Here is a 21001-nt window from a genome sequence, read left to right as displayed (position 1 = left end):
TAAGGACGTCCTTATGAAAGCAAACTAGCTAGCTAGCTAACGTTAGCTAAATTAATATAACTAGAAATAGTCTAATTTTAAATTAATCTAACGTCCGTCAAATAATTGCATTGTCTTGCCTGGAGGCCAGCGGCGCAGACTATGGGTCCCGAGTTATAGGGGAGGGATAAGGAAAGCGGTTGGTTCTACGAGGAGAACCTTCTCAATCGGTTGAAAATAAGACGATGCATTTAAAACGCTTACTTCTCCAAAACTAAAGAACGGACACATTTAATACTTTCATCGTGCTTCTGCAATGCCCTCTTGTGTAAATTGCATATATATGTTTTAAACTGTGATCCTTGGGTTCTTTATGGGCTCCCTCGCCATCTTCACTGTCTGTGGGGACAAGGTGCACTTGCGTCCTCTTCCTGGCAAATATGCAACCATTCCTTATGGCTACATTGATTTTATTACTGCTCAAACAGTGGTACGTTTATCCGTTTATGTACTTTTTGCATGCTTGTTACTTCATTTTTGCACACTAGTGAAACAGGAAGTGAGGGAATGACGCAATATAGTTCCTTTAGACTGAGATGAGCTAAATTACGTAATTTGCTTTTGACAATGTCACTTTGCTTGATTTTATTTACAAAAAATGTTCAGGATTCCAATCTGGCGTTTGTTCATTTTTATCAGGGGCGCCAATAATTCTGGAGCTGAGTGTGTATACACGTGTATATACTATGGATGTAGAGACGTACGTTTAATGTCAGTCACAGGACCGTAGTTCATCAGATTTACGATTTGTGCTCGCTTTTGAGGATATAACAGCCTTTTGATAGCGTCTGCCCGTTTGTCAAACTTGCCCAAACAAAAAAGGACTGAACATTATTACTGAAATACTTCAATAAAAAGGAGATTTTGTGACCTTATAACTTTAAAAAGTACTTCAGTCTGGAAATGCATTTGCCCAGTGTGTTAAAGTTGCCTAATCCCTTACTACAACCAAGGGTTGTGATGCAAAAAAAAAAAAGAAACTGTGAAAAATGCATGCTTCCTATTGGACTGGAAACATGAGAATCAGTTTTACATGAATTGCGTCACCGCTGAACTCATGAAACCACTGAATGATTATGAAAACTCGCTGGATACCCGTTGAATATCCTGTGCTGTAACGTATGTGACGTCATAATTTATTATAAATAAATGCTTACTTTTACCGGAGATAATATGACCCCTCTCGCGCTCCTGGGTCCCCTGTCTATCAAGTCCTGCCAGGAATGGTAATTAAATGCAATCTGCCAGTAATAGCATCAGATGACAGATTGATAAAAACGACAGGAAATTTGGTTAGTTTACTCACTACTATCTAAAAACAAAGACGTGAACAATTTGTTCAAATAGCTGAAATCTCATGAAACTCATCGACAAAAACGCATAGAGTTGGTTCCTTGTCACCAACGTTTCGGTCGCTCCACCTACTGGCTCTACAAGTAACTGATTTCAAATATTCATAGCAATAACGGGGAGGGAAGTGAGTAATAGATTATGTAATGGCTAATATAAGGCATTATAATTTATGAAACTGTATTCTGACGCCAATTTACAATGGATCCGTATTTTTGTCAGTCTGTAGGCATAAACGCTCCAGTTCCGGGAGAAATTATAATTTAGCAAAATGGGGGGGGGGGGGGGGGGGGGGGTGTTTGGGTCAAACCATTGGAACAGAAACCGAGTGGAACAGGTAAAACTGGCTGCTTTTATGGAAAACAGCCCAGCAGGATACGGTTTACATGTCACTAACGGCATAACATTGTTTGCATTCATGACTTTAGCTCACCTTTTTGAAGGAGAAATGAAGTAGGACATTGGGTTGACTACTGTGCCATTAATGTTCAGCTGGTGGAACACACGGAGTAGGCAACTTCTAACGTCTTTTGTTGGTTCTCGTTTAGACAGTTGGGCAGCCGTCGGATATGTTGACTCATTCCCTAAAGAAGGTAGGCTATGGATCGACCCTGTAATTGTAAATCTGCAGGATTAATGTGAGGTTATCGAGTGTGCTGTTAGACCGTTCTGGATGCACACATTTTTCGGGAATTTGCGTTAATGTGGGCTAAGCTACTCATTCATTATAACTCGCACATGCTGATCTGTTTAACTTGTTTTCGTGTGCTTACTAACACGTCAACATTTTACATTTTAGTAACCTCAAGATCATATCATTTTACAGAGGAACATTTGAATGGCTGAGTTGATCTGTATTGCAGATTACCATATTGGACATCTTTTAACTTCACCAAGTCGGCATGACGTTGTCCCGACCTGTCTACATTCCGGCAGATGTGCATGCAAGCGAATTCCTACCTTCTTTTTGGTCTCCGCACATTCGATACGCGCGGTAATTTTATTTTTTAACATGAAGAGTGCCCGGCCCGCAAATGTAACCTACAAATGTGTTTTACAAGTTGTGTCGAGTAATACCGTTTTTGAGAAAAAGCAGACTATCGTCACCTCTTTAGATCAAACTGTAGTTTAAGAAAAAACACTTTGAGGCCCAGGCACTTCATGCTCGCGCTCTCCTAAAATTCCTTCTACCGTGCAGAGTGCCCTACCCGTAGACTACACACAAGCTATTCTCTCCGAAATGGTTTATTTAGCCTACTCGCTCTCAGGGTCATGCAACATTACTTCAGATCAGTCATAAATACAGAACTGGGGAAAGCAGCTTCATTACGCTGCTCATAACTGGAACCGTGTACAGGACACCTGAAAACTGGATCACCGAATAATGTGGAGGGTTCGATAATCATTTTAAAGTTCTTACCGGATACATGCTCTTGTTTCTCATGATGTACAGGCGCATCTTTAAAAAATGTCATGTCGTGGAATATTTCTTTCCTTAAAAGTGAAACTTTCATATTCTAGATTCATTACACATTTTGTTTTAATCTTGATGATTACGGTTTGCAGCTCATGAAAATCCAGTATCTCAAAATATTAGAATATTACAGAAGACCTATCAAAAAAAGGATTTATAATACAGAAATGTCGACCTTCTGAAACGTATGTTAATTTATGCGCTCAAATAAATGAACTTTTCCACGATATTCAAAATTTGAGATGCAACTGTATTCCGTTATTGTCCACTGCTTGTTATCTTTTTCTTGTCATTGTGTGATTGTGATTCTTCTTTCTGTGTATTTTGTACTGATATGATTTGTGCATTGTTATATATCCCATGGCACTGCTGAAAAAGAGAGCATTACTCACTTGGTTTTATTTGGTTAAATGAAGGTTAAAATAAATAATGTGAACAAACTGCAAAGTGTCTTATTTCCTGGAAAATGAATGAGTTACATTCTGACAATTTATGATCTACAGCATGTCGTAGGCCAGTGAGAAAGATGTAGGGCTATTTCAACGATCAGTAATCAAAAAGGGTTCCCAAACTCCGAACATTTTTAAAACTCCATTTAAAGTTCAGGTTTGTTTTCGATCACATACAGATTCATTGTAACAGACATTTAAACCAGCAGTGCCCAAATTTTTGCACCCCACCCCACTGTATGAAGTTTTCTGATATGGTGTCTGGTAGGCTTTTAAAATGTACGTTTTGGGGGAAATGCTAGCCTATATCCTTTCACAGCATGAGTCAAACACATAAATGGGAAAAATAAATGTCAATCACCTACTGAAAATAATTCCATCATAGCGGGAAGTTTAAAATCATATTAGATAAGGAACTCCTTACAAAAAGAAAGGCTACATGTGAAACTTTCATGAAAAGTAGTTGCTATCAAGGTGGGATTGAACCAGCGACAGTACATGCTCAAAATCAAGATTAAATCACAGAGTCACTGTTACGAACGGAAAGTTGCGATGGGCCAGTTTAGTCATCAAACCTGTTGAGAATCTAAAAAGTTCTGGATTCTTCAGGGTAAGCAGTTCTCACAAATTCCTTACCAATAAAATTGTTTACTTTATGGACGGATGTGCCTGCACACTAATCTTGAACAGAGACAAAAACACAGGAACAAAAGACAAAGGTAATACAAAAGGAAACGCTAGGAGATGGGGGGCACAGGATGTGACAGCCTTCACAGTCCTGTGCATGTGATTCCTTGAGAATTTCACATTGGGAATGGATGGTGTAGTGGGTAGCACTGCCGCCTCACAGCAAGGAGGTCCTGGGTTCGAATCCCTGTTGGCCGGGGCGTCTGTGCGGAGTTTGCATGTTCTCCCCGTGTCTGCATGGGTTTCCTCCGGGTACTTCGGTTTCCTCCCACAGTCCAAAGACATGCAGGTTAGGCTGACTGGAGAGTCTAAATTGCCCATAGGTCTGTGTGCCCTGCAATGGACTGGCGACCTGTCCAGGGTGTATTCCTGCCTTTCGCCCAATGTATGCTGGGATAGGCTCCAGCCCCCCTGTGACCCTGTTCAGGATTAACGGGTTAGGATAATGAATGAATGAAAAAAAAAAAAAAAAAAGAATGATGGCAAATAAACCCACTCTGGCCTGAATATGGCCTGGTGTGTCTTAAGGGGTTAAAGCCTGTCTCATACATTTACATGGTAATGTACCATTGGGTAATATAAGACAATATAAAGTCCTTCAAACGCTTTCTTACCACTAACAGATCCATAACCATACTGCTTACAGACCATTAGCCATACTGCTAACAAGCCCTAAGCTGGCTGTCTCACACACACTGTACTGTCAGGCTGTCCCCAATGTATCGCACTGCTTAAACGCTGACCTTCTCATCGCAGGTCTGGCTGGCATATGACCTTCGGACCTTGGGCGCAGCTGTCTCCATGGTGCCCATGCCCGCAAAGGTGGGCAGGGTCATTATACGTGAACGACTCCACACAGTCAGCAAGGTGTTCTTCTCTACAAAGGCTTCACCCTTTTTTCTCCAAACATACCTTCTTTGGTTGTGGCCAAAAAGTTCAATTTTGGTTTTGTCAGTCCAAAGCACATTGTTCGAAAAGGCTTCAGGCTCCTTAATATTTTCTTTTGCATACTTCAGACGCTTAATTTTGTGTTGTGGTTGTTCTTTCTGGCCTAACCGCTAACAGATGCATAACCATACTGCTTATAGACCCTATGCCATACTACTAACAAACCCATAGCCATACATCTGTCTATCTCATACACACCGTGTACTGTCAGTCTGTCCCACAATGCAACGCTCTGCTTAAACGCTGACCTTCTCGTCTCAGGTGTGGCTGGCGGGCGGCCTTCGCGCCTTGGGCACGGCCGTCTCAATGTCGCCCATTCCTGCGACGGTGGCCGGCGTCACGGCTCACAAAATAAGCAAGAAGGTGACACTATACGTGAACGACTCCCCCGCCGCCCGCGTGCCTCTGCAGGGGGGCGGAGACAGGCCTCTGCTGCTGCTCTTCCCCTGGCTGGGGTCCCGCCCGCAAGCCCTGAGCAAGTACTGCGAGATGTACTTCCGGGTAGGGCTGGACGTGCTGATCGTGGAGAGCGAGCTCAGCCAGTTCCTGTGGCCCCGCTGGGGGCAGGAATACGGGGCCCAGGTCCTGGACCTGCTGCACGAGGACAGGTTCGTCACCCGCCCGCTGATGGTGCACGCCTTTTCCATTGGCGGCTACATGATAGCGCAGATGCTAATGCTCATGGCGCGGGACCCCGAGCGCTACCGGGGCCTGATGGAGCGGGTCCAGGGTCAGGTCTACGATAGCCTTGTGGACGGGTCACTGGAGCGCATCGCCGTCGGTGAGTTTTGTTTACCAGAATCCCCCGGAATGCCTCCCCCTCTTTTACTGCGCTGTATGTTTTCAGCTATCTTTATATCGGTGTTTGTAGAGATAAGTCATTCCGGAGTTGTGCTGTTTGCAGCTTATCATTTTTACATTTACATTTTTGTCATTTGGCTGACGCTTTTAATCCAAAGCGACTTACAAGTGCATGGGTTCTTCCCAAGGTTAAAAGCATCAACTCCATTACTGGTAAAACACGCACGAAGAGCTGGTTAAAGCTTATCGTTAAAGAGAGTGGTTTGCTGCCTTGAAATGCAATCAGTCCAGTGACATATTTTCTTTTATTATCTTTGTGAAGACATGCAGTCTCTTATCACTAAATACACATGCTGACCATTAGTGTACCTGCTGAAAATACAGCTCAAGCTAGGTTTTGAAACAGATAGTAGCTGATTGACCAGTTCAGACCAGCTCTTAGCTCGATATGGTTTGACCAGCTCCAGCTTTGTTTTGAAACAACTGGTAGCGGACAAGATACCAACACTAACTGGTTGACCAGCTCACACCCAGCTAGACCAGCTTATTCCAGCTCAGTTTTACAGCAGGGTAGTATAGTGGTTCCGGAACTGGGGCTGTTACTCAGGTTCTCTCATGCACACTGCTGTTAGATTGGTGCGATAAATTGCCTAACCTGAGCTGCTTCAACTGTGAAAGAATTCTTGAAAGTTTACGTCATTCACACCCCAATGTAAATATGAACTTAGAGCTTGAACACTGCTGGCTTGACATGAACTTTGCTCTCTGACCAAATCTGTATGTTCTTCTTAGGTAAGAGACTTTAGATTACAGTGTATTCTAGACAACAGAATGTAAATGAGGCAGTGAGTTTGTTGGGTGGATGCAAAGCTCCTGTGTGTTCTTTTTTCAGGGCTCGGAAAGAGCATGTTCCCCAACTTTGAAGGCCTGGTGACGTGGCTAAGCCTGCTGTACTTCCGCGTGTCGAAGAAGCACACCCTTGACCTATTACACGGTGCCGTCGAGAAGTTCTGGGACAACCCCATCACTGCGCCATCCCTGTTCTTCTACTCCGAGGACGACCCTCTGTGCGACTACAGGCAGCTGGAGGAACTCATGGAGCTGTGGCAGAAGCGTGGCACGCCCGTGCAGAGCAGGAAGTGGATACGGTCCCTGCACGCCGGTCACCTGCGCCAGCACCCACAGGAGTACCTGTCCACTCTGGAACACTTCCTGTGCTCCCTCAACCTCATCCCCCCCAAAGCCAAAATGTGAAGGCCCCCACCGCCAACCCAAGGAACACTTCCTGTGCGCCCTCAACCTCATCCACTTCATAGCCAAAATGTTAAGCCTCCACTGCCAACCAAAGGAACACTTCCCATGCACCCTCAATCTCATCCATCTCATAGCCAAAATGTGAAACCCCCACTCGCCTACCCACAGAACAATTCCTGTGCGCCCTCAAACTCATCCATCTCATAGCCAAAATGAAGTCTCCACTCACCCATCCACAAAATCAGAAGGGACAATGGTTTACATTTCTGTTATGTCTTTCATCGCACAATCAGAAGCACTTCACAGTGCTTCCACACTGGAGGATACAGGTGTTTTGCTCACTTAGAGTTGGGTCAAAATCATAGACTGCACTACCAGTTAGGTACTTTATTTAACATTTGTTTAAACTATCTAAAATGTCTGCAAGAGGACTGAAGTACATCCTTCTGAGTAACTTGATCAATGGTGCCAGACCAGGCCAATTACACACCAGCGAGTGAATGGTAACTGGTAAATGGACTGCATTTATATCTCGCTTTTATCCAAAGCGCTTTACAATTACTGCCTCTCATTCACCCATTCACACACACACTCACACACCTACGATGATGGGCTGCCATGCCAGGCACCGACCAGCTCATCGGAAGTTATTGGGGTTTAGGTATCCATGCTAACCTACTGTAGAAACAATGTAAATTGTGAATGCATACAGATAAACATGAAACAAAAACAAGTGTTAAAATGGCAAAACTTGAATTCATTTCCTGCACGTTGTTGACAGTTTTAAAACTTTAAAACTTTTAAAGTTGTATTGTGTTCTGAATAAAATTCCTCTTTGATTTGATGAGTGAAGTGTTTCACTGATAATTCTCAGGGATGTATAATGGGGGCAGCTCTAGCCTAGTGGCTAAGGTGCTTGACTGGGACCTGAATGGTTGGTGTAACCATGACAAGATCAGTGCAGGTGTTGGGCTCTTGAGCAAGGCCCTTAACCCGACATAGCTCCAGGTGGGATTGGCCCCTGCAACTGTGCAAGTGACTTTGGATAAAAGCACCTGCTAAATAACTAATGTAATGGATCTGCAGGAGTGTTAATAATTTCACCTCCATCGACCCAGCTGCAGCATTTCCCCTTGACATGTTTTCCCCTGGTCTCCCGTTGTCCCTGCGTCGTTTACAAGTACAGGCTGTTTTCACAGAATTCTGGAAACTTCCATTATTTTGGTTTAACCAGATTAAAGTGTAAAACAGTGTGTCTTAGTTCTGTATCTGATTGTTATGAAGGTGCAAGAAGTCTAGTCTGTACTTTTTATTTTAAACTACAGCAACATGTTTTTCATATTCTCGCCATAATAGTCGTTAATAAAGTGTTCTGGCGACTGAAATACTCCCTTGTGATTTTATGGAATGTTCTGCAGTGAACTTTCTACTGACTTGGCCAGGGCCAGGGTCACTGTGACTGAATGACAGTCCATTCTTATCTGAAGCTTGTTTATAAAGGCATAAGGCTTAATCATTCGTGCTGTTTGTTTGCTTGCTGTATTATGGGATTTTTATGCACACTTGTAACCGTTCCAATTCAACATAGGGCGCCCTGTAGCGTAGTAGTTAAGGTGCATGACTGGGACAGGCAAGGTTGGTGGTGTGTAGCCACAATATGATCCGCACAGCCGTTGGGCCCTTGAGCAAGGCCCTTACTTAACCCTGCACTGCTCCAGGGGAGGATTGTCTCCTGCTTAGTCTAATTAACTGTATGTCGCTCTGGATAAGAGCGTCTGCCAAATGCCAATAATGTAATGTAATGTAACATCCTTTAGGGCAGGGATCAGCAACTCTGGACTGCTGGGATGGGTTCAATTCCAAATTGTTTCTTCCTGATGAAGGGGGGGAATCCCCAAAATACCAGGATGAAATATGGAGGCCACAGCCATTGGGGTTCGGTGCGCTGTCAAATGGAGGAGATGAGATTCGGGAATAATTCATGAGCACATAGGAATGGGGATTAAGAACTAAGAATTTAACTTTGTCAGATACTTAAGCCTACATGTTTTTCAGTGTGGTTTAAGAAATTGTCACTATTGTTTATAAAACCGGCTGATGTGTTTTTATTATCACTAAAAATAAGATAGGGTTAGGAAGACAGCAAGGGAAGGGAATGTGTTGAAGTGGAATCCAACCCAGCCCAATCAGTAGCACTAATTACCCAGGATAAAAGAAAGCCAGGACTAGATAAAAAAAAAAAAAAGACTTTTAAACAAATATTTATGGTATATGCTTGAAAATATTTCTGTAAAGATCTTGGTTCAATAGAAAATTAAGATATACTATTTTTTTTTCCCAAACACATTTAAGCAAATACATATAATATAAATTATATTTCACAAAGATGTCAGTTTATTTTGTAAGTTCATGTTTTAAAAGATTGTTTATAAGCAAATTACCTGAAGTTCCTGTGAGAAAAGTCATTCAATTCTCAATGCCAATATTTTGTTTTATTTGATAATATAGCTTTAAGAAACAACGGGAAGGAAAGAAGGTTAGTAATGTTTTCAGACGTCCATATTTGGGATATTTTCTGGGAGGGGGAAGATTCAAGGAGGGTTTCGAGGGCAGTAATGGATGGGTGAATCCATACACTGTAGAAAAGGGGAGTATGCTGGACCCAACTATTGTCCTAATCTGCTCCACACTCCAGCACAGTAGGTGGCGGTAATGAACCTTGCACGCGGATAAGCCGCATTAAACACCATCGAAGAAGAACGTGTTTTCAGTAGACAACTTCCGTTTTAGTTTAAAGATGGCAGCTGCCTGTAACAGGCGTGTTGCTTGCATGGCAAATACATTTATCTAGTTTTTTGTAGATTAAAATACATAGGGAAAATTATTAAATGTTTTGGAAATTTTGGTATTGCTAGTTATTCGTTTTTCCATCACTTACAGTTGCGCAGCAAGAACGCATCAGTGAAGGTTTGGCAGGGGAACACCGTTAGCTAGCTTAGCTGTATTCCCTGTACTGAGAGCATTAGTCCGGGTGAAATAGTCAGCTATGGCTGCCTCAACATTATTCGTTCGGGGTTTGCCAGCTTCAGCAAACAATGAGCGTTTGGAGGAGGTATTTTCTGAAATTGGACCATTGAAGCACTGTTTTGTTGTAAAAGAAAAGGGTAAGCGAATAAAACCGCGAAGAATTTGCCGATTTATAGACAAAGTGTAGCTAGCATGGACAGCAACGCTTTTAGTTGATTTCTTGTTCCATTAATTAATTCGCGTCTTTAATGAATGCTCAGGTTCTAGCATAGGTGTACCACGTTGTTCATTTGTTGACTTGTTAAATTCTAGGCGCTGATAAATGTCGTGGGTTTGGATATGTGACCTTCGCTATGGAGGAGGATTCTCAGAAGGCGCTAAAGGAGATTAAAGAATACGATGGAAAGAAAATATCAGTGGTTGTGGCAAAGAAGAAACAGAACGACAAGAAGAAAACAGGTAAAAGCAGGTTCCCCCTGTTAACATGCAGATACATCATGACTATCAGCTCAGATCTGTTGTGAGACCTTTTAATTCTTTTTTCGGTAACAAGAGATTCACTGCCTCAATCTTGTGTTTTCCCTTGATAAGAAAGTAAAGTGGTGCAATGGAAGCTGGAGCCCATTGCTTCTCTGTTCACTTACCCAGTACTGGGTAATGAGGGGGTGTGAGTTTTTGTAGCCTGACCACGGGACCTCAAGTTGAAGAAGCAGTTGAGGACCGATCAGGAACCCGTAACGTGACCAATGCTCCCCCCTCATTCCGTTACTCCAGGACAGGGGCCTAATTCTGTGTCTGCTCACTTTTCTCTCAGCACCCAAACCAGAACCCAAACCAGAACCCAAGGAGCAGCCTCCTGTTGAGAAGAAGCCAAAGGTTTTGACTTACCAGAAGAAGGCCAGACTGATCATACGGAATCTCAGTTTTAAGGTACACCTCTGGACTGGGAAGACCTCCGGCTGCCTTCATTCAGATCTGATCCGAACCTTTGTCGGGCCTGTGTTCTGCGCTGAGTGTTTGTTTCTGTACTTCTAGTGTTCTGAAGAGGACCTGAGGCAGGTGTTCTCTGCATTTGGCACGGTTCTAGATGTTAACATTCCTCTGAAACCAGGTATGGGATGTCTGCACTGATTGTGTAACCATGGTGACAAAGTGAGAGTGTTTGATTTGTTGGAATATTCATTTGTATCTGTGTAACTGCGTGTGTGTACAGATGGGAAGATGCGGGGCTTCGCCTTCGTCCAGCTGAAGAACGTCCTCCAGGCAGGAAAAGCTCTGAAAGCCACAAACCTGAAAGAGATCAAAGGTTCATATCACTTCCTTTCTGTCTCTGTGATTGTGTCCAATTAGCTCTGGGCTGTTCATTTTATTGTAATTTCTGATTGGACCAAGAAGGTGCACCTGCTATGTTTAATTTTTTAGACCCTTCAGTCTAAAGGCCAGCTTGTAGTCCAACGTATTGCGCCAACATTTGGTTTATACTCTGGGCGCCTGTAGTGATGTCCATTGGTCGATGTCCATCGACCACATTCTATGTCAGGTGACAATAGAATATTTGTGAATATTTCGTGATCTGCTCGACTGTAAACTGGGTTTTCATGTGCCAGCTGCCTGCTCTTGTGGGAAGCACACCTCTGTATGACTGTGCTTTAACTGTGCTCCTGTGTGTGCAGGTAGGCAGGTGGCGGTAGACTGGGCCATCGCTAAGGACAAGTACGTCTCCACTCAGCCCACGTCCTCCTCAGGTGAGTTGCAGCCTGAGTACAGTGTGGCCTGGGTTCATGACCATGCTGCAATTTTGGGTGGGTACATTGTTTTGTGTTTTACAACCATTGTGTTTCCTGTTACACAGGAAATGCCAAACAGCCAGAAGAAGTGGCAAAGGAGGCTGAGGAAGACTCTGAAGAGGAGGAAGAGGTGCCTGAAAAGCCAGGGTAGGAAGCCATGATCGGTCCCACACATCCTGCAGTGTCTGTGTCTCTGTCTGTCTGTCTGTGTTGCACACACCCTGCAGTGTCTGTCTGTCCATGTCGCACAGCTTGGGCTTCAGATTATTGACACAGGTACTAGCTCCAATAGGGCTACCTGAATTGATGCTGGGGTTCTTACCAGGCCTGGGTCAAATTCATAATTGTTTTGGATTCAAATACTTTCCTTTGTGTCTATTTATCTTGCCTGGTGCTGTTGAGCCAAGCAAGTCGACCAGAAGGTGGAGTTAGCACTTTTTAAAAATATTTATTGGTTAAAATACCCCAGACAAGCTCAGTAAAGCATAAACAAGTATTTAAATCAAAATTGATTGCGTATTTGATCCAGGCCTGGTTGTAATAGCACCTGCACATTCAGCAGAGGGCACGGAGTCATAGTTTCCCCTGTGTGTAATTGCTTTGCGTGTTCTCTTCAGCTTGAGCATCCATTTTGTGTTGGGTGGTTCAGAACTTTAAAATACTGCTGGGGCCAGTTTCTGTGCCAGCCGGCACCCCAAACAAGCCCATTCCAGCCCCTGCTAGGCGGTGCCCGAGCTGCAGGCTGTCCCTATGTCCTGGGGTGTGGAAGATGGTGGTGTATCTGCTTCTGAACCCTCTGTCTCTCTGACACAGCAACAAGACAGTGGCACAGAAAGTTCAGGGCAGCACCAAGGCCGTGAAACAGGAAGTCAAGCACAGCACCAAGATGGTGAAACAGGAAGTCAAGCACAGCACCAAGGCAGTGGAAAAAGACATGGAGTCTGACAGTGACAGTGAGGAAGATGAAGATGAAGACGAAGATGAAGACTCCGAAGACAGTGATGCCGGATCTGATGATGATGATGATGATGATGATGATGATGATGACGATGACGATGACGACGATGACGACGATGATAATGACGGTGAATACACAACCAAGTTTTCACATTAAATTCATTCACCCATTCATCCCATGTTTCAGCTTTATTTGAGACTTTTAAAATGATCAGTAACAGCTCTCATCTATGTCATAATATTCTTTCATTATTTTTTTAAAGAACCTCCCGCCAAGAAGAAGCTGTTGCCATCAGATGTCCAGGAGGGAAAGACTCTGTTTATCAGGTAAGAGGCATTCCTGTCAGAAGTGATGTGACTTGGTGCAGGTTACAGGAGGACCCCTCCTGGGACTCAAACCTACAATCTTGGGGTTGTAAGCCCACTGTACGACACTGTTCGCCATTGCCTATAAAAGTGTTTATCAGGTAAGGATAGATCTCATTGTTGGGTTGCTGTAATATGATGTAATATATATTTGTCTCTTTTTCCTCCCTCCCTCCCTCCCTCTTTCAGAAACCTCTCCTTCGACACCGAGGAGGAGGGATTAGAGGAGGTTCTGCTGCAGTTTGGGGAACTGAAGTACATCCGTGTGGTCCTGCACCCTGACACTGAGCACTCCAAAGGTCTGCCTCAACACACTGATTTACACTCTGCCTAACTCAACACACTGATATACAGTCTGCCTAACTCAACACACTGGTATACACTCTGCCTGCCTTAACACATGGTATTTGCTTGTGCTTAAGCTTATGTCCGATGTATATTTGCTGTGTTTTTGCAGGTTGTGCTTTTGCTCAGTTCAAGATGAAGGAGGCTGCAGATCGGTGCCTTGCTGCTGCTCAGGATGAGTCTGAGGTGAGAACTGCCACGCCCGCAAATGTGTGTGCTTTGAGGTGTGGTAATGTGTTCATTAGAGTGGGGCTTGGTTGAGTGTTTTAGAGCGTGGTGTGATTGGTTGTCTGTTTCAGAGCAGGGGTTTGAGAGTTTGGTTGTGTATTATAGAGCAGGGGTCTAAGTGTTTTGTTGTATGTTCCAGACCGGTAATGTGATTTGTGTGTTTCAGAAGGGCGGTTAGAGTTTGGTTGTTTGTTTTAGAGTGGGGGAGTGAGAGTGAGGTTGTGTGTTTCAGAGCGGGTTATGATTGGTTGTCTGTTTCAGAGCAGGCGTGTGAGTTTGGCTATGTGTTTTAGAGCAGGGTGTGAGAGTTTGGTTGTGTATTTTCGAGCAGGGGTCTAAATGTTTGGTTATATGTTTCAGAGTGTTTTTTTTGCATGTTCCAGAGCGGGGGTGTAAGGGTTGACGGACGGAAGCTGAACATTGTGCTGGCTGTCAGTCGGGAGGACGCTGTGAAGCTGAAGGATAAGAAAGTGAAGGTCCAGACAGGAACCAGGAACCTTTACCTCGCCAGAGAAGGCTGTAAGTGACTCCACCTCCCACTGAGATCTGCCATTCACATGCTCCTGCCCACTCTCATACTCCCATTGACCTGTCACTCATTATCTCATCTCTCTCTCCTGACTTCTCTCACTCTCTCTTTTGTTTGCTCTCTCTCTTTCTGATTCACTGACACACACACACATACACACACACACACACACACACAAAGCCCTCTCACGTACTGAAATGATGTTTGCTCACTGGTCCTCACTCTGATGGTGAATTTCCTTTCACTGGTCCTCTGATGGTTAATTTCCTTTCACTGGTCCTCACTCTGATGGTTAATTTCCTTTCACTGGTCCTCACTCTGATGGTTAATTTCCTTTCACTGGTCCTCACTCTGATAGTGAATTTCCTTTCACTGGTCCTCACTCTGATAGTGAATTTCCTTTCACTGGTCCTCACTCTGACTGCGTTTCCCTTTGCTGGTCCTCACTCTGACAGTGTGTTTCCTTTGGCAGTGATCCGTTCGGGAACCCAAGCTGCAGAGGGCGTACCGGCAACTGACATGGCTAAAAGATCTAGGGTGGGTATTATCTGAACACAGATTACATAAGTGGAATTCTCATATTCATGCTTCACATATCCATAAAACAGCTTTCATAAATACAGTCATAATTCACATAACTCAAACCACACTCTGATCAAGTATGTAATTGTTTTTGCTTCAAATACTTTTCCACTGAGCTGGTCTGGTGTATTGGAAGCAATGAAATCATCTCAACAAGGGCAAACCCCGCCTTCTGGTCCTCTTGGTAGGCTCATTTGCACCAGGCAATATCAGTTGAGCACAGAAAAGTATTTGAATCCGAAACAATTACGGGACACAGGTCTGATAATAATACAGCTTTCGTAAGTACTCATAATTTGCATAACTGGAATGCAGTGATCATACCCATAAAGCAGTCAGAGTGTATTTCTCATAATGATAACCGCACAGTTCTCATAGGATTTCTGTTTTGATTACAGTTTGAGGAGCTGAAGAGGGTGAAGTTGCGGGACATAAACGTGTTTGTGTCGAAGACGCGACTGTGTGTCCACAACCTGCCTAAATCGGTGGATGTGAAGAAACTGCGTATGATGTGTCTGAAGGCTGCTGGTGGAGGGAAAGGTGTACGCATCACCGAGGTGAGACAGAGGTGGGGCCACACCACGCTCCTGCAAGGGAGAGGTGGCTGGGCATTGTTTATAGTAATGTGGGAATGGGTAAGGTTGTTATAAGGGGTGGTAGGATTGGGTATAGTTGTTATATAGGGTCGTGGCATTGGGTAAGGTTGTTATAGGGGGTGGTGGAATTGGGTACGGTTGTTTTAGGGGGTGGTGGGATTGGGTAAGGTTGTTTTAGGGGGTTGTGGAATTGGGTACGGTTGTTAAAGCGGGTTGTGGAATTGGGTACGGTTGTTTTAGGGGGTGGTGGGATTGAGTAAGGTTGTTACATAGGGTGGTGGGATTGAGTAAGGTTGTTTTAGGGCACAGCTGTCAAACTCCAGTCCTGGAGGGCCGCAGTGTCGGCTGGTTTTTGCGTTGCTCTGGGCTCCATTGGTTCATTAAAGTAATTGATTGACTAAAGAATCCACACACCTTGTTCTCAAAGCCTTAAATGACAGTTGATTGAAAGGAAACCAAAAAAAACCTGCAGACACTGCGCCCTCCAGGACTGGAGTTTGGCACCCCTGTTTTAGGGGGTGGTGGGATTGGGTAAGGTTGTTATGGGGGGTAGTGGGATTGGATAAGGTTGTTATAACAACATTACTTATGTTTATTACATAACTGGTGGGATGCGTGCATGCATGTTTGTGTATGTGTATGTTCACTGCAGTATTTGTGGTTATCCTTTAGAATGTGTACCACAGAGTGAGCACTAGAGGACAGTGTTTTACTGAAGCCTGGCTCCATTTTATTATTTTGTTCTCTGCTGCTGTGACAGTCTGTGTTCTGTTTCTTTACCGTGTTTACTTCTGATCACTTCTGCTCACTTACTGGCTTTGCTGGTCATGTGGTACAACTGGAGACCCTTGGGGTCTTCCAATCGTGGCTAAATAACATCTAGATGCGCTAAATGGTCCTTTTCATTATTCTCTCTCTCTCTCTCTCTCTCTCTCTCTCTCTCTCTCTCTCTCTCTCTCTCTCTCTCTCTCTCTCTCTCTCTCTCTCTCTCTCTCTCTCTCTCTCTCTCTCTCTCTCTCTCTCTCTCTCTCTCTCTCTCTCTCTCTCTCTCTCTCTCTCTCTAGTGCCGTGTGATGTATGACAGAAAACCTGAGGGAGGGCAGATTTTGGGGCGCTCGTTGGGGTATGGCTTCGTTCAGTTTCAGGAACACGAGCACGCCCTCAACACACTGCGGCACCTCAACAACAACCCAGAAATCTTCGGCCCGCAGAAGGTGAGTGAAGCGCCCCGCCTGCTGCTGTGGCAACTGGCCACACTTATTCATACACGCGTGTGAGCTACATCACTGGAAAACCAAAAACACATTGTAGATTTTCTGGCCTTACAATCAGTTCTGCTTGTACAGAGATGTACTTTCACTACAAAAGTGTTTTAAAGAAACTTCTTGTTCATTTTCAACAGACTCTGATTGTATGAATTGACCATAGTCTTGCAATTGAAATGTGTAGTGTGACCTTTGACCTTGGTGTTTCAGAGACCCATAGTGGAGTTCTCTCTTGAAGACGGTCGGAAGCTGAAGATGAAAGAGATGCGCTCACAGAAGCACACGGTGAGAGGTTTTGTCAGCTGTCACTGCAGCATCACTGTCGCCCACTTTTAAAAACAATTCCGCATTTAGGAGCGTGTAACATATTTAAATGCAGTGAGTGTGGCTGGCCTGAGGGCAGGCAGTGAGTGGGAGTGGCTAGGCAGTGGGTAGGTGTGGCCAGTCTCAGAGCAGGCAGTGGGTGGTTGGTAGTATTTGAGTAATCTGGGTATTTCTGTTTTGCAGCAGCGTTTGAAAAAGGGTGGACCCCAGGGTGTGGCCCCAGGCGGGGCAGGGCCTCCGCAGAAGAGAGGGGGTGGAGTTTTTAAGGAAGCAGCCCCTCAGAGCGGAGCCAGAGGTCCTCAGGGCGGAGCCAATGGTCCTCAGGGCGGAGCCAATGGTCCTCAGGGCGGAGCCAAGGGTCCTCAGGGCGGAGCCAAGGGTCCTCAGGGCGGAGCCAAGGGTCCTCAGGGCGGAGCCAATGTTCCTCAGGGCGGAGCCAATGGTCCTCAGGGCGGAGCCAATGGTCCTCAGGGCGGAGCCAAGGGTCCTCAGGGCGGAGCCAAGGGTCCTCAGGGCGGAGCCAAGGGTCCTCAGGGCGGAGCCAGGGGTCCTCAGGGGTCGAAAACGTTCTCAGGGTTCAGGACCAACCCAGAGGTGGAGGAGGTGGAACTAGCTGATGGAAAGAAACGCAAGAAAATCCTGCTCTTCCCCTCACACCGAGGGCCTAAGATCAGGTAACACCCCCACCCCTCTCCTAGTTTAATGGAGGTGGGTTCCTGCAAAACTGGTCGCTCCTGGTCCTGCAGAGCCACAGGGTCTGCTGCATTTTGTTTTCACCTTAATACCAGCAACCAGTTCAGACCCAAGAAACCAGGTGAGGTGTAATTGGCTGCTTCAATTGATTAATTAAGTGCTGAGTAATAACAAAACCCAGCACACCCTGCGGCTCTCCAGGGCCAGGAGTGAGGACCACTGTTGTAAAAGAAAACGCTTGATCTCCAGAAGTGCTCTTGGAATGAAGTACAGTCAGAGTGTCATTATCGGGAACTAAAACCTAAAAACCTGATAATCATTTTGTGTATTTGTGATCTAAACATGTTGTATTATCAGGATTTTTTCATTTAATCCTGACCTGAGGCATCAAAGCTTTGACCACCACAAGGTCAAATAAAAATCTCCCTTTTCTCTGGAGCATGTGAAATGTGAATGTGTGACTTTTTAAACTAGAGTTCTTATTTCACACTACTGCAAACACCATCCTTGCCTGTGGGGAACTGGCCATTCAGGTGATGTTAAGAGTGATGTTGTGTTTGTTTGTTAATGGTCTTTTTTTAAACTTGTTTCCCAGGGAACGGAACCGGGGTAAAGCTCAGCCAGTGGCCCCCAAGAGGAGTGGGGGCCGGCCCAGCAGGAAGGAGCGAAAAGTTGGCCTCTCTGTGCAGAAACCGACACAGCCCCAAAAACGGGTAAATTCTACTGCCCCCTTTACTACCCTCTGTCTCTATCAGACCCGGGTCAAATGCGTAATTGTTTTGGATTCAAATACGGGTTTTGTTTTCCTGAACTTGTCTGGTGTATTGGAACTTATCAAATACTCTGCAAACTCTGACTTCTGGTCCTCCTGGTTGGCTCAGTTGCACCAGGAAAGATCAATCAAGCGCAGAAAAGTATTTGAATTCAAAACAATTATGTTTTTGACCAGGGTCTGCTCTCTAGAGCCACCTCAGCCTCTCTACTTCACCCTTGGCCTCTCTATTGCCCCCTCAGCCTCTCTGTTGCCCCCTCAGCCTCTCTGTTGCCCCCTCAGCCTCTCTATTGCCCCTCCCCTCTCTCTGCCCCCTCTTTCATTGTGTTGATAGATTATGGAAGGCAGCAAACAGAAACGTCTTATATAGTGCTGTTTGTGTGAACATTAGAGTGCTTCATCTGAAATGGAAATTAAGTAAAGGAGAGTCCATGTTGAGCTGGTGTGCTATGGAAAAATAATGACCGGCGTGGATGCGAAGAGCGATTTGGCTCCATGGAAGTTGTTATATTTTAATAGCAGACCACCTCGGAGGGGATTATCACGCTTGTTACATGGCTTATTACCTTACAAAATAATTCAATCTGATGCAAAAGAAATAGAAATGAATATGAAACATTCTCGTTGATGGTATAGGCCGATGTGGGATTATTGGCTAACCGTATTCGGAGTATGATTCGCTGATAGTTCACAGTGGAGTAATGTCTTTTTGACACCAGGTGTCACTTGTTGGCAAATTTGAAAATTAATCAGGTTTCTATACAGTAATACAAAAATTGTCTGCTACCTATAGCAGCAGACATTATTCAGAAATATCAGACCTTTGAATGCCTGAACTGACCAATTGGAATCAAGCATTCAGGTGAAACCCCAGACAGAGGTATCTGCATGATGCACAGGCCTGATTTAAAAGCTCCTCAGAGACAAAGTGGAGTACAGCCAAAGCAGGGGACATCAATTCACGGTCCTCAAGGGCTGAGAACTGCTGGTTTACCCCACCCTCCCTTTACCTGGGAGTCAGATGTGAAAACAGATGGGCCAACCGGTTGCGCTAATTGTTCAGTTAACTACCTAGGAGGAAAGAACTTGGGCTAGATTTGCTGGCTCTTTCCACCCTGCCAAATGTGAAGAACCACTGTTGAACCTAATGTCTACAATGACTATTACGATAGCGATGGTGATGGAGAGGGAGGTGGACTTTGAGTTTTGATGCCGGTTTGTCTTTGGTTTGCAGGCTGCCAAGATGCCCAAGAAGAGGGTGAGAAATAATGAGGACCAGCGGTTTGACAGTCTGGTGGAGCAGTACAAGAAGAGGATTCTCGGAAATCCCAAAGCACCAGCGGTTAAGAAGAGCAAGTGGTTCAACAGCTGATTCCTCATTCTCGTGTGTGTGTGACTGTCTGTGTGTTCGACTGCGTGTGTATGTGCCATTGATTTGAAAAGATCAGTAGCTGTGATAGGCTGTGGTGTCCGTTTTTACATTTTATAGATAAACACATACATGTGGAAAGTGTTTGTACAGGTGCCACATTTTAGAAATGGTTTGAAATGAACCAGGCTCACTTTGTTTTTGAAATGTTTCTACTTTACTAGGAATACTTCAGTACAAACTGGTATTTTTACTTCTGAACTTTATGTTGTTATATTTCATATTTAAAAAAAACAAAAAAGCAAATTAAACTGTGCTTCAGAATAATAAACGGCTATTCCAACAGTGACCTCAAGAATGTTGTTTTTAAATTCTTGGAATATTTCCTCTGTGCATTTTCCTAGAATGTTTTTCAGGGGTTACTGCCTCACTTGTACTTTTTTTGGGGGGGATGGGGGGTTGTTGTCAGTGGATCACAAGGCATTGGGTGTGGGGGTGTTAAGGAAGGGGGTGGCCACATCTATGGGTGGGGGGGGGGGGGTCTCAGGAAAAACTCACCCAGAACACAGTGAGTTAGGCAAAGCATATGTTTGTAACAAATGTTTTGAAGCTGTGTGTTTTTAGGGTATTAATTCAAACACAGCTCTGATTATATCCAGTTAGGCTTTAACATGGTGTCTCATCCTGTAATGATCTTTCATATTTAATGAATTATGTGTTTGACTACTGAAAGTTATTTCAATAGAGTTCAAATCAGTTGAATCTGTGAAGCACCGAAAACCTTTTTGACTAGTATATTGTTAATTGTTGGTCAACACACACTGAGTGGAACTGCGCACAAGGAGTTTGCAATACTGAAAGATGGTATGAGGGGGAGCATGCTGAATTTGATTATGAAGGCAACCTCGTTTTAGCCTTTGACGTAGTCTATGCAGAAAGCAAACACCAACACAGATTTTGGACATCGACAAGCTGTGCTTACAGACCTTGTGCATGTTTACCTGCTTCTTTTAGTCCTGTCTGAGCTTATAAACTGCGAGTCCACAAGGTGGCAGCCTTTGCTAATCCGATTGGTAGTGTGCAACCTTGGTGCGGAGTATTTAAAAATGGCTACCATAGATAAATGTTTGCTGTTATACATCAGTCGGCAGTCAAACAT

General features: G+C 44.5%; 2 protein-coding genes across 7 annotated transcripts in view; both read left to right on the top strand.

The window, feature by feature from the left end:
* The window catches only part of LOC133134616 (transmembrane protein 53-A-like), a 29280-nt gene extending 21434 nt beyond the window's left edge, over positions 1-7846 (top strand). For 2 of the 6 annotated variants that reach the window (XM_061250837.1, XM_061250836.1), the window contains exons 2-4: positions 4756-4866; positions 5209-5728; positions 6641-7846. In XM_061250837.1, coding sequence (XP_061106821.1) covers positions 4801-4866; positions 5209-5728; positions 6641-7002 — 948 coding nt within the window. In that variant the 5' untranslated portion in view covers positions 4756-4800 and the 3' untranslated portion in view covers positions 7003-7846. Of the gene's footprint in view, positions 1-1937; positions 1983-4755; positions 4867-5208; positions 5729-6640 lie in introns of all 6 variants that reach the window. The other 4 variants (XM_061250840.1, XM_061250839.1, XM_061250834.1 and 1 more) reach the window with 3 other exon arrangements.
* A 1951-nt stretch (positions 7847-9797) lies between these two features.
* Positions 9798-20191, top strand: rbm28 (RNA binding motif protein 28). Its single transcript, XM_061252065.1, has 19 exons — positions 9798-10166; positions 10342-10488; positions 10844-10959; positions 11065-11140; positions 11243-11335; positions 11703-11774; positions 11882-11963; positions 12630-12901; positions 13037-13100; positions 13329-13438; positions 13597-13670; positions 14096-14231; positions 14714-14778; positions 15222-15380; positions 16484-16633; positions 16895-16969; positions 17192-17682; positions 18297-18414; positions 19708-20191. The coding sequence occupies exons 1-19, from the start codon at positions 10049-10051 to the stop codon at positions 19843-19845; spliced, it is 2556 nt and encodes an 851-aa protein (XP_061108049.1). The 5' UTR covers positions 9798-10048; the 3' UTR covers positions 19846-20191.
* Positions 20192-21001: the final 810 nt, after the last annotated feature.

The sequence above is a fragment of the Conger conger genome, chromosome 8 (assembly GCF_963514075.1).
Source record: "Conger conger chromosome 8, fConCon1.1, whole genome shotgun sequence".
Classification (NCBI taxonomy): Eukaryota; Metazoa; Chordata; class Actinopteri; order Anguilliformes; family Congridae; genus Conger; species Conger conger.
This window is presented reverse-complemented; position numbering and strand designations above follow the sequence as displayed.

Coding starts and splice junctions, on each gene's coding strand:
- rbm28 (XM_061252065.1), top strand. CDS start 10,049: ATGGCTGCCTCAACATTATTCGTTCGGGGTTTGCCAGCTTCAGCAAAC. Junction 11,964..12,629: donor GAGGTGCCTGAAAAGCCAGG/GTAGGAAGCCAT, acceptor TCTCTGACACAG/CAACAAGACAGTGGCACAGA. Junction 15,381..16,483: donor AAGGTGTACGCATCACCGAG/GTGAGACAGAGG, acceptor CTCTCTCTCTAG/TGCCGTGTGATGTATGACAG.